At 45.9% G+C, this 13,602-nt stretch overlaps 1 protein-coding gene across 1 annotated transcript; it reads right to left on the bottom strand.

Annotated features, from left to right (window-relative positions):
* Positions 1-1,362: 1,362 nt before the first annotated feature.
* On the bottom strand, positions 1,363-10,371 carry LOC144148467 (uncharacterized). The gene is made up of 5 exons (XM_077680006.1): positions 10,302-10,371; positions 9,841-10,058; positions 7,706-7,911; positions 7,547-7,630; positions 1,363-5,759 (listed from the first exon to the last, which is right to left on the bottom strand). The coding sequence occupies exons 1-5, from the start codon at positions 10,369-10,371 to the stop codon at positions 5,501-5,503; spliced, it is 837 nt and encodes a 278-aa protein (XP_077536132.1). The 3' UTR covers positions 1,363-5,500.
* Positions 10,372-13,602: the final 3,231 nt, after the last annotated feature.

Here is a 13,602-nt window from a genome sequence, read left to right as displayed (position 1 = left end):
CTCATGGTGCTAGGAGAGATTGTTGTGTTTAGTGTCTTACATAAGAAAAGTCTGGTTGCCATCAGTTCTAGTCGTTTCGGACAAGACAAACCACTGCGCTGTACGTACCTTTTGTACACGCATGGTGCTAGGAGAGATTGTTGTGTTTAGTGTCTTACATAAGAAAAGTCTGGTTGCCATCAGTTCTAGTCGTTTCGGACAAGACAAACCACTGCGCTGTACGTACCTTTTGTACACGCATGGTGCTAGGAGAGATTGTCGCATTGATGTTAATACACAAGAATAGTCTGTGTGTGGTATCACTTTCCGGGGGGTTCTGTTTTCTTTGTCACGCTTTTATATACTGACATGCACTCTTTGGTTTGTGTGTGTTTTTGTGTACACTGCAAACTGCCACTTAGCCAAATGGTAGACCTGACTTCGCTTTTGTGGAGCGCTTGTGAAAGTGCATAGCTTAAAAATGAAAAATCCAAGTTTAATGCTTTTACATGCTGAATCTACAACTAGGCTACAAAGTGTGCCGTTGTGGAGGGCTTCGGATCGATTTTAATACTTGGGGATTTCTGGTTTGCTGAAACCTCGATACACAAGTGTGTTTGCGCTTCGCCTTCACCAGAGCTTTATAGTTTTCCAGTCGCTTTTTTTCCCTTGATGTGCAAGCGCGTCCTGCATTTATACTTGTGTTGTGTACTTGGATAGTTGCGTGGGCGCCCTTCTAAAACCTCAGTACACAAGGCACTGTTGCAATAGATGCTCAGTTATAATAAACATCACAAAACATTTTGGTTGATTTCCCTATTTTAGTGGTTAGCTACACTGCATACAAGAGACATGGTTACAAAAGACGCCTCTGCTACTTAGGGCAACTTTTTTACCTTCCCAGATCAAATTCTTTGCTATTTAGCAGAGGCATGATGCAAAAAGGGCTTATATGTGGAAGCTCTTGTGGATTATAGCCTTGAAGATGAAGCTTAGCTTTGCAATCAAAAGGCTGCTGTTTTGAACCTCTTGAGGAATTTGTGTGTGCAGATGTTTGCCTTTGTGCACTCGAATACTTCAGAGATCATGTGATCCTCACGCAAGTAAATGTTTCCCCGGATGATAAGAACCAGGGGAGGCCGATGAAGACATTTGCAGTGCAGGAAGTGCGGGAAGTTGAGGCCTATAACCATCGCTGAACACTTTAACAGTATTGTGAGCAGCAGCCATGCTTGCACAGGGCAGTGCTTTACCTCCACGAGTTAAGGAGTGCAATGCAGTCACTAAAATTACTTTGAATGACGTTTTTTTTCTCTGGCATGACCAATTCTCTTGTGCTATGTTTAAGGAAACTGCAAGTCATTCATAATAACTGATGCAGGGCGACTCCTCAGTGTGTTTACAGTTTATGGTTACAAGATACCATGGCCGTCAAGACACATTTTCTGGGTCCCTCTAATGTGCCCTGTAACGCCGCCTAGTTGTCCCCTTAACTGTACGCATATGCACAATTTTCAAGATTTTGTTCTTGCCTGAGTAGTGGGAACACGCTAACTGAATCTTAAGCATTACACTGTGCTAATTTTTTTAGAACTTCTCCATCTTTTTTTAATTATATACAACTCATGCTTTATTGCTCAGTCCATGTACCCACTGTTCACAAATATCATTATGCGGCAGCTGTGCATTCCTTTCTATGTGTCTTGCCAATAAGCTTGGTGACATGTTCACTACCAGCACAGTTCCAGCTTCACCATAGCCAACCCGAGCCACATTTCTGTTCCTGTGGATGACTTCCTACCGAAGCACGGCACATTCCATGAAATGCAAAACGGGCTATTGGAAATCTAGGTCATCTACACAAGCCGATTTCAGTTTCTTAGAGATGTATCAACCAAAAAGCGATTTATGCAAGTCTTCTAGCTGTGCTACCGCAACGCAGTTTGGTGCTTGCAAGAGCTGCTACACTCACTTCGACTGACCGCTGTTGTGTGAACAAATATGCTTGCTCAAACTGGCAGACAGTGTTAAACATACTTAATAAAAGCGCATTAATGGATGCTCACATGTCCTCCGTCAACTTTGTGAGCCCGCTAAGTCCTTCCGAATGCACCCTATAAACAAACGTACCAAGACAGTAGTACCATCTGCGAAAGGGTAAAAATTTAAAAATGGGCTGAGTCGAATTGATCGATCGATCGCGGTTGGCGCATGGTCAAAGGTGCCTTACAGACGACTCTCTATTCCAAAAAAATACAAACAATTTACACGTAATATTTACAGCAAATAGCTCAGAACACCACAGGATGGGCAAAGTCCGGGCCCACATCCACGATGGCTCCCCTCTCCCCTCAAAACACCAAACACCACGGTTTGCAAACTGATTACTACCTACCAAAGGGACATCACAACAGAGCTTGAGCTGGTACTATCAAGTAGCGCACATTTGTTCTCGATTGGCAACAACTGAATGCACGTGTATGTACAAACAGTCATGAGACCAAACACTGTCTCTCTCATGACGGTATACAGAGATTGCCTTAAATCCAATGCGAACACCACCACCAACACAACAACAACCAAACACCTGCACCTGCAAACTTCCAGCTACGACCATGACACCTCCGGCCGTGAAACCCCTGAAGAAGTGTACATACAATTCATGCCTGAAATTGCACTCCTAGCAAATGATGTCATCTATTGTAGCCCACCCCTGTTGCCAACGTACTCTCATCGCACCCTTTTGACAAAAGAACCATGACTTCCTCATCAGCGCAAATCGTAGCCACAGCTGTGGACCCAACCACCCCGTAACTTTGGGCAGTTCAACATTTCCAGCCACCGTGTTGCGGCTCTCCATTCATACTTCCTGACCCCTTTGAGGAACTTGAGACTTCTCGTAACTCTAGCTAACATAACACGCCCATTCCTGCATGCTCTAATGCGAAGATGAGCCTCATTAAATTGACAAGAAACACACTCCTGTGGTTTCCCAAAACAAACGGGAAAAAAATATCTGTCAATAACAGTCACTCCTCTCCTCTCAGTCTCCTACAAACATACTCGCCGCGAAAGACACGCAGACAAGAAAGACTCCAGTGGCTGCTATTCACACAACTCAGCTGGCATGAAAACCACGAAACACACTGATAAAATGATCTGCTAACAGTCCTCAACCTTACAAAAAGAGTGCAGAGAAAAACTGGTGCACAGCAAATGGCCCTGCAGGCACTACATGATGGGGACTGATGTCTTAAAGGGACACTGAAGTGAATTTGTCAAGCTCCCGTTTTTGCTTGCACTGTGTAGACTGGCTCAAATTAACACAGTATTCATCGTTTATCCGGTTGACAAATCGGTAATTATTTTACAAAGCGCGAAAGAAGAAAAACTACTACGCGCGGTTTGCGGCGGCCGCACCAACTAAAGGCTGTGACGTCAGGAGGGGGGGCACCGTGATTGGACGATGCCCAAGGTTAGCAATCAAAAGTTTCGGTTTCGGTTTCGGTTCTGTAAAACAACATGCTTGACATCTGATGGCGTTGTTGGATGGGCATTCTCGATTTCTCAATTATCGCCGTACCGCGCTTCTGCCATGTTTTCGGCTGTCAAATGTCTAAGATAAACCTCCCAGAGCGGCTTGGAATCGTAGAAATCACTAGACGAGGCCTACGCAGTGGATGAACGCCCTCCGCGTCACCGCAGACTCTCAAATGCCATGCGCTTTTCCCGCATATTCGGAGCTTGCCTCACTCATGTCTGTTCGTAAAAAGCTAGTTCGCACCAGGCCAAGGGTGTGCTGATTCAGGCCTGGGCCCACTGCCCGCAAGCCGTCGGTGCTTGTGGCAACAGCACGCCAACGAGAACTCGCTAGCGCGTCATTGTCAGTATGCGCGCGTTCTGCGATCTCGCTCGTGGAGCAGTGAACGTTACGGCCCAAAAATGGTGAACTCAGTTCAGAAAACATCGGCCGCATACGAAAAAATCAACTGACAAAAAAAAAAATACATGTACCCTCGGGGATTTGAACTTGCGACTTTCAAAACAAATTCCAGCGCCTCAGACCGCTAGGCCACGAGCCGGCGCTGGCCGGTTTGGATATATAAGGTTTATAATGTATGACCAGTTTACACTTTTATTTATTTTAAGCATTTTAAGTACTTTATGTGACTATTTGTTGTATATCACTCCTGCAGTAAGTGTCCCCCAAACTTCCACAATATCTCACGTCTAGCAATTGCATTTCTTTGACGAAAAAGCGTTCGCAGATGTGCGGTCGTGCTGCTGACCGCTGTGCTTGTTTACCCAGCGCAAAAAGTGCTTCCTGCTCCCTAGTTTTGCGCTGTACGGTAAACATTTCAGGCGATTTTATTTTCTTAGTACCTATATTGACTTCGCTGACTCTTCTCCCGCCTTCAATTGGCCTTAGATTTTCCTACTAGCGTAAAGTCAGCGAAGCGTCGCATGTGCACTTGTGCAGCGCTTGTGTGGAGCGACCCGGACTCTGAGTTTGACACAGTGTACAAACTAACAAAGTAAGGAAAGGCACATTCTTTCATTCACAAAGGTGTTGTGGCTTAGTTTCAATTGAGCGAGCGAATAGCGACGACCCGTCGGTGGCCGGCGGACGAAACGCTGGGCCGACTGACTCGATCAGTAGGTCGGCTGGTCGGCGAACCGTGCAGTAGCGCAGCCATTTTCCAGCTCATCTCCTGCTGACGTCACACGAAAACGCCACAGAAAATGGGCGAGCGTAAAGAGAGGAGGACAGCATTTTCGAATTGATTTTTCTACTAAATAAATTCGCGTAAACGCGGCCAGAGTGGTCGAAACAATGCTTACGGACTCCGAACTACAATTTGCGCTAGTAATCCCGCAATGTTTACAAATCACTTCAGTGTCCCTTTAAAGCAATTCTTTTTACTTGCACTTCATTGAGCGCCACTGTTTGGTCAAAACAAAAGGGACAGCATACCGGGCAAGTAACCTTTAGGGATATGCCCGCACTACTACTTTCGCACTTATTACAAAATACATGTACAAACTGGCAGGTAAGCTGTAGGCATATGGGTATTTGCCTGTTGAAGAAATGATATATGACCACATCCATTCGCTAAAAATAAAGAGTTCCCTTTTGCTCAATACAATGTTTCATCTCCTGTGCATGCCTCGAGAGAGTTAGGCTTTATATATATGCACATGTGCTATGTGTGGAGGTACGGCTTCAGTGTGCAAAAAAATGCACTTTTGTGCATAGTCACATGCAACACGTACAGAAAGCTGTAGCTCTAGGTGCAAAACTAAACAGGCGTATAAATTGGCCCTAAAAAATATTTCCAGCTGGTAACCATTGGTCACACTACACCCCCAAAGATACATAAATATATATCTAGTCACAGATTAAATAAAACAGAAAAATGGAAACGGAAACAGAAATTGATACTACAGAAGCTGTGGAGAGAGGAGAAAATGGGACACGTCAAAAAACCTCACATCCTCTGCCAGCAGAAAAGAAAAAAAACTAATGACTAGTCTTCTTTTCAACTGCCTCCACTAGCCTTCTCAACAAAGCCTCTCTCACTTTCCTGGACTCCATTTTTTCCCTGTGCCTCCTCTCTGTGTTTTCCTCATTTAGGCGCATGACATCAGGAAAAGTCTGCGCCAGTTGCTGCACATCGCGGCGTCGTCCCTTGGGGTTCTTTTGGTCCCTGGGTGCAGCAGCGCCCTGGCTTGTGGCATCAGCCTCAGGAGCCTCTCGTGGTGGTGGTTCTTCAGGAGGGCTGATAGGGTAAAAGAAAAAAGCTATGAGTGCATCACAGGCATCATGACTGGTTACTTATAACGGCACACTGGTCCATAGACTGAACTAAAATATTGAGGAACAAGCTTTTGAAAAACTACACCTACTTACGTTGCGCAATACCTGCCTTGCAAACAGAGAAAAATCAAGCTTGTCTTTTTTGGGGAGCATGCTGTTCTGCATTTCTCATGCATTGGTGGTGCTACCTACAAGTTGTATGAAGAGCAGGAGTGGTGCTGTTTTTTGTTGGCTGCCAATAACCTTAGCAAGGTGGGTGCCCGAATAAGAAGTGACGTGCCTCGCTGTAGTGGAGTAAAAACCAGCGCAACACTTCATTCAACTAATTAATAAGACGCACTTGTTCATGAGGTAACCTTATACAGGATCAGTTCGTTAAAAGTGCGGCGAAAGTACATCGTTGCGGCGGCCACCGCCTCTGAACGCATCCCCCGGTAAACAGCGCTAGACACGTGTACCTCCCGTCCAAAGTCTAGCCAAAACTCAGAAATGGTTTGTTGATGCACAGATGACATGTACTTACAGCCGGCGTTTAGGCAAAACCATCGAAGCCTTCTTCCTCTGACTCGCTAACACATAATTCAGCAACTTCAAATGGGAGTTCCGCAGGCGAATCGTTGTCGTCCTCCGACTAACTGATGTCTTCTTCGCCGACATCGTCACCACTCGCGGACGGGACCAGTCCCAGCTACAGCTTTATGATCCCAGCTAGAACTATTGCGCCACATAAAGGGAAAACACCACGACGAACCGCCTGTAAATCCAACAGCCTCTGTTGCAAGCGTCTTCGCCTTGAGACCGAGCTGCACTGTAGACGGCCCCCTGCCTTTGGTTCGTTGCTCGAGCACCCATATCCGCAGACGATCCTCGAGCTCCAGCCAGCGTGCGTTCTTGCCGCGGTTGGCCTCCTTTGTAGATTTCATAGTCTGGAGCACGCTGGTGACTTTGAGCCAGTCCCGTATAATTTTCTCACTAACCTCGAACTGCCTTCCCGCTGCCCGGTTTCTATGTTGTTGTGCAAATGCAAGTGCACGTAGCTTGAACTTCGCATCATAACTTTTTCACCTCGTAGGCGGCGTATGGTTAGCGAGAACTAGGACACGACGCAAGGTAAATGCACGACGGATGCTAGGCTTCACCTATGGGGGAAGCTCGACGCAAGCTGACACAAGGTGTCACGGCGTTCGGAAGCGGCCCGAAAATTGAAACTTGTTAGCAGGAAGGCGTCATTTTAAAAAGTGCAGCACATTTACCTCCTTCAGAGTAAAACTGGCTGTAATAATTTATAAGCTTCATTTCGGTTTTGCAACCCCATTTGATGTTACTGTGAATTTATTCCTAACTGTAGTTACTCTGCGTGGTGGACGGTGGCGCGCGGTTGCAGCAGGCCGTTATCCTCCCTGTTCTGTGCCGTTATCGTTGTTTTTGACCAGAAAAAGCTGCCAATTGTTCGGTTTGACGTCCAGAGGCAACGTATCGGCTATGAGAAACGCCGTAGCACTGGCCTTCGGCTTCATTTAGACCATAGAAATGTGTCTCTCAAAGTGCGCTGACATCACGCGGCACACAGGCACCTTTTCGAGCGCGGACCACGCGTAGGCGCCACTGAGCGGATTTACTCCATACATAAGCCGCACCGGTGGATAAGACGCATCAACAAAAATTTCAGAAAAAACCACGGCCTATACACGGGAAAATACGGTAATTCATCAAAAGGCGGATATATATGTATCAGCGAGTTATTCATACCTGGTGTTGGACAGTGTACGGCCAGGTCCAGCAACAAATTGGGGCCTGAAATGATGCTGCTTCTCCAGGATTCTTGACAGCTGCCTGCATTTTACAAATGATCAGGGCCGCAGCTAGAGAAACAGTGGCAAATAAAATCTAAACTTAACAATTACTCACCCCTGGAACGGCATACGCCTCCTTCCTCGATCTCCGTGCTGTGGGTCTGAAGCCCTCTTGTACGCTCTTTCGAGCGATTTCCACTTGTTATCAGCTTCAATCGGGGTGATTATGTCATCTGGGAATTTCACGTTCATGTACTTCGCCACGTCCTCCCACATTGCCTTTTTGGTGCGAAAAATTTTTGTACTGTTGCAGAGCCTGGCCTGCATGGTACGAAATAGAACGCACAAAATGTAAACAAACTTTGTTTCACGAATACAGACAAATTGTGTTTTCACTGTTTCCTTGCCCTTCAGCACTTTTCTTTGTTTCATGCTACATATACACTTGTCTCAGATATAAAATGAGACCTGATCAGGTGAAAAAGGTTTCCATTTCCAGCTGGATTATGGAACTGGAAATCTCTTCAAGCTGGGAAATATCCCAGCTAGAAATTTGCTTTCCAGCTGGAATGTTTCCCAGCTGGAAGAGATTTCCGGTTCCATAATCCAGCTGTAAATTTCGCATTTCCAGCTGGAAATATACGATTTCCTGCAGCATTTTCTGCTAGTATTTTTCAGGGCTCGGGTTACGTACCCAGATGGGACGCACAGTACAGTGCAAAAAAAAAAAAGAACATTGTACTAAGGCAAAGTGCTTCCGAGTGAAGATAATGAACATGCAAGTACATCCGCATTTAAAAAATTAGGCAGAACAAACAGTCTTACCTAAATTACTGCGAAAGAATTTCTACACAACAACGGTCACGCAGGCAGCAAGAAAGCCAACACGAGTGGAAAGTACAGGAAAACATTTCATTATGCATTAGGCAACTTAAAACAGGCAAATGTGGTGTTGGGCTAGTTCATGAATGGCAACTTACAGAAGATAGAGAGCTGTAGGTGGACACAAACAAAAGCACAGTTGCTTGTCTACGTGTGTGTGTGTGCGTGTGCGCGCGCGCACTTTTAGTGCTTCATTTTGTATACAGGCCCTGATCTGTTCTTACAAGCAATAAAAAGACAGGTAATAAAGAAGTCCTAACTTCGCGGTAACGGGAGCAGTAACGGTAACGTCGAAACTCGATGCGAGATAAACGCACAATGAAACGGTTGCGATGACTGCACTTCAATCGTCTTAGAACAAAGCCGGTGCGGAGCACAAATCGACCTCTTCATTGCCCACCACGGCTGTGGCAAGTAAGGCCTGCACCCCTTCCCGGTAATTAGGAGCCCTGTAGACCTCCATCCACATTACTGGGTTACACAATGTGCGCACTCCGCCAAGTAAAAAGCCGCCTAGCACACTTTCTAATGATGTAATTGACTCGTTTCTTAGCGCGCGTGCTGCTTACAGCTAGCTAACTTGACCGCCATTTTACACAAACTTTGATTGGCTTGACGGATTGACGTGTCTTGAATTGGCTTTAAAAAAAAGTCTTCTGATGAGCAATGTTGCCAACGTCTTTTCTGTAAAAATGTTTTTTTTTCGTGTCGGGGGTCCTTACCGGTCGCGATTTTGAGGTATGCATAAAAGAGAAGAAATTTGTTCTAACGAGTCTCACTAACTTGTTTAACCCCCCGCTAATAAATAAATAATGTGGTCGACGCTTTGAGGACTTTGTAGGAAACAGGAACTGCTTCACATGACATGTTCCGAATCGTATATCTTTCACTGAAATCACACACAAAAAAAATAATTAAATGATTGGCCGTTTCAAAGACCAAAAGTGGAATTACCTTTACCAACTGACACATTGGCAACTTCCTCCCAAGATAAGTACAGTTGGAGCTGAAATTTTTCTCAGCTGGAGTACATGGAAATGAGTTCCCCGCTGGAATGCAACATTCCCAGCTAGACTGGAAGTTCTTTCCAGCTGGGAACTACCATTTCCTGCTGGGACCACGTATTCCAGCGGGATATAACACTGGAAAGAACCGTTTCCAGCTGGAAATACTGTGTCCATGTGGCCAGCCACGTATATGTATACGTAATTGAGCGCATAGAATTATGCAATTTCAAAAGATGTCTCGAACGCTACGCGAACGATACAGTGCGTGAAAACATGAGCGAAATACGTAATCCAAGAATTTCATCGTGCTTTCCGACATAAGACGCCGGAGTGCGAGAATAAAACACACAGACGTACGCACCTCACACAGCTCAATGAAATGAGCTGTCTTTTTGAAGCTCCAGCCAGGCTCGTCGTCGTCGCCTCCGGTCGCGCCGCAAACGTCCGCCGGGTGGTGGTTCGTGTCGCCGGGACGGCCCGGCGCCACGGCAGCAGCCACTTCGTCGGAAAAATCAGCCGCCTGCACATTTGCACTCGCCAGGCCCAGCTGCTCCGGCGGTACAAGAATGGGCACTCCGTCTGCGTGTATAATATATGTGTTGTCATATACAAGTACCGCAAGCTTTTGTCAGTATACATGCATTGCCGGACAAGAGGCAACCACATTAAGCACCATTGCCAGCAGGTGCACAGCCGGAACATTATGCAGCAAGCCAAAAGCGATTTGTTGAGTCTCAAACCGCGCGAACTCGCACATACCAAACGTAATTAACGCACCTTATCTGATACACACGACTTCCCTTCCTTGCCAGATGAGCTCACCAGTCTCACTGATAAGCGGGTGCAGCTCCTGTGTGCGGCCGTCTTCGCTCACCACAGTAAACTTTGGCATTTTTGAACAAGCTTTTTCGCGACCGCCTTCGTGTCGTCTGCTCGCGTCCCACAGCGCAAAACAAGATGGCGGCCTATGTTTGAAGTGCCCGCGGTTTTTATCGGCTGGTCACGTGAACTCACAAAAATGAGCATGCAACGTTGTGCAGTTCCGTGCAGCCATTTCGGTTAAAAAAATGGAAACGTGCAAGTGGGCGGAGCCACGGTTCTCCTGCACTGGTAAAAAAATGAATATTATGCTGCACTGCTTGCACCAGGTTGCACCAGTGCAGCCAGTTCAGGTAAAAAAAAATGCCTCTGCTGCTGCTGCGTACCTGACGTTCAGGAACGGTGGACGAGCCTCACTGTGCATGCGCTAACTAGACTTCAAAAAACAAAGAAAGCGACCTTTTTTTTGCCGGATGTGACGTCATGGTTTAAGAAAAATGGCAGCTGTTGTGCGGTTATTTCGCTGTGCTCTTCTCGTCTTGATTTTTGTCTGCCATTGCAGCGGTGCATAGGTGTTTAGCTTGCGATTGTGGTGAGGTCGCTCTCAAAGAACTTCTGGATAGCACTTGCGGTGGTGTGCAACGTGTGATTGGGACGCTGAGTGTGTGCGACTGCCTAATTTGCACGCTGTACGTTGCGACGCTGACCACGGGCTCTCTGCATCAGTTCTGCCGCCTAGATTTGCGAGAGTGACGAGTGCGTTCCCGACGAACGTCTGCGCTGTGTTTTAATAGAGCGCCGTGTTGAGGCCGCTGGGCGTTTCGTTCGTCGCCTACGTGCTGTGGCGAGAGGCAGCAACGCCAGTCGCACGAGGGCACTGGGACGGCGCATGACCGCTTTGCAGTGGCAAACGATTCTGCGCGCATAAGATATTTCGCATTGGAATGCTACGCAGACCACAGGGCTGTGTTTTTATAACGGAGTTAACCTGTGTGGCGAAAGGTATAATTGTGTGTTCGGAGTCTTGAGGCAGGCAGGTAATGTTCACCATTGTGAAGGTGCTGAATAATCTGTCTGCTAATCACTTCGTTGGTCTGAAACCTTAAGCCAGCTGATAATAGGACATGCAGCCCGGTGGGAGGTGGGGCAGCACATCGGACAAAAGTTTTTTTGTTGTTGTTGTTACCAAGCTGTAGGAACCAAGCCTTTATAATACACATCCAGGCCTCAAGAAGTGAATGAGAAAATGTTAACTAGTTGCGCTTAGCCCTGGTGCCAAGCATTTTTCTTTATGTGGGTCCTCTCAAGTTACCGTTTTTAAAATTATCCCGTCTAGGGCGCGTTCAAGCTGGTATAATGCCATGCATTCAACATATGCTGAAAGTACAAAGAATATAGCCTTGATGTGTGGTGTCACATGCCGCAGGACAATATTGTCCTTCAGTTGGTACTTTTAGCAACAGATCTTATGATGTGCAATGCTTTCAAATCCATTTCTTCTGTGTTTAGCAAGACTGAGGACATGTTTGCAGCATTCTTACATGTCTGCAGCAATCTCCCTAGGTGGGTATGCTTGGCTTGACAAATGTGCACCCACACACAAGCGCTAGGAATTTTTTCGGTTTTGTTAACTGCCGGGCGATCACCACGAGACTCGCGCTCACGTGCGCGCACTCAGCAATGTCTTGGTACTTTTAACTGCGGACACGAAAACTAGGACTTGCTAAACAGTTTCGCTGTCAAAAAATAAAAAGCATAAATTTTCAAAGCACCGGAAAAAATATTTTGCACGCATTTCCATGAGGAAATGTGGGTTTCTCAACATGCTGCGAATACAGGAAGCATTATATTTGACTGATCCTTTTAGTCATAGGAAAGAGGCTAAGCACGCAAGAGGTTTGTATACGACCTTACTGCAAGCCAGCTACTAACACCTCTTCGCTCGTCGCTCATGCCACTATGTTAACACCAAACTTATGCTTGGCTAGTAGTGCTCCACTTCAGCTAACATACACCAGAGGAAGCACACACCTGTTTCGAGCAGGCCTTACACGTGTTAACCTTTGCTGCAAAACTTTGATGTCGTGCAAGAAAGCAAACCAGAAAACGGCCATTCTGTGCTATCTGCAGTGCAGCGAACCCAAATCTTATTGCCCAGTTATTAAAGCAAAGCTGTCTATGCCTCACTTGAGCTGTAGATCGTAATACCAAATTGCACTGCAGGAAAGCCAACTTTACACGTGTGGGTTTCTATCGCAATTGAACCTGGGTCTTCGCATCTTGAGGTCAACATCTATGTGATTGCGCCATTCTGACAGGGTGGAAGTGGTTCGGATTTTGGACTCCAATTTTGACTCGGGGTGCATGGAAGAAAGATTAACACTTTAACTATCTTTCTCATACAAAAGGGGCTTAGGTTTGCTTTAGGCTGCAACTTTTAAATACCTAAAAAGTTCGAATAGTTTGAACACGGAAGCTGTGGTGCAAACCGAATCAAATAGCAAACCCTGTTCGTGAAGTATTCAAAGTTTCTAGTAATGGCACACCTCTAATGTCTGCTTAGCATGTCTGCCTGGATGCACAAGCTGTCATCAAGAACAACAGTAAAGGTTTTGTCAGTCACTTTCTAAGGATTGTGTCTAAAACAACTATGAATTATTTTGGAGCTTCTGAGGTGCTTATGTCGCAATCATTGTCTTGATACACTTGTATATGTGTTAACGGGGCCATAAAGACAAAATACTAGATTGGTTTAATTGTTAAAAAGACGTGTCCCGGTAGCAATGCTACGAATTTTATTGCAAACTTCAAACAAATAACTGAAATGTTAAAGAAAACGTATGAAGCAGTGGTGACTCCTCAGCCACTTTCTGGCAAAGTCTCTCTGATGTCTCAGAATCTCGTCTATGCCATTGGCAGTCGCCGACATGCCATGCAGACAAAATACACATTTGTTTTATTCGAAAGATTTCGTGTTTTATAGTGCCCCCAGCGTTTCTCCGGCAGCAAGCGATGCCATATTCACCGAGAAATTAATCAATTTAGGCTAAAATTTTGATTCTCTCGCCAAATCGTGTGTTTTTATGACGTCTACCAAGAAGTCACAGGGGTTTGTATTTAAATGAACTTCGAGTGCACCATTAGGCTCTGCAGCCTTGCTTACCGTCAGTCCCCCCTAGATGGTGCTACCATACTGAGCCGCGGACCGTTGTCTGCTGTTGCTTTGTTTTTGACCGTATTTGTACCTGGCTTGTTTTTGTTACTGTAGAAATTAATCGTTTCTGGAAACATGGGGTATCCTTGA

This window comes from Haemaphysalis longicornis, unplaced genomic scaffold, assembly GCF_048455015.1.
Source record: "Haemaphysalis longicornis isolate Haplotype H1 unplaced genomic scaffold, Haemaphysalis longicornis Haplotype H1 scaffold_8, whole genome shotgun sequence".
In the NCBI taxonomy this organism is placed as follows: Eukaryota; Metazoa; Arthropoda; class Arachnida; order Ixodida; family Ixodidae; genus Haemaphysalis; species Haemaphysalis longicornis.
This window is presented reverse-complemented; position numbering and strand designations above follow the sequence as displayed.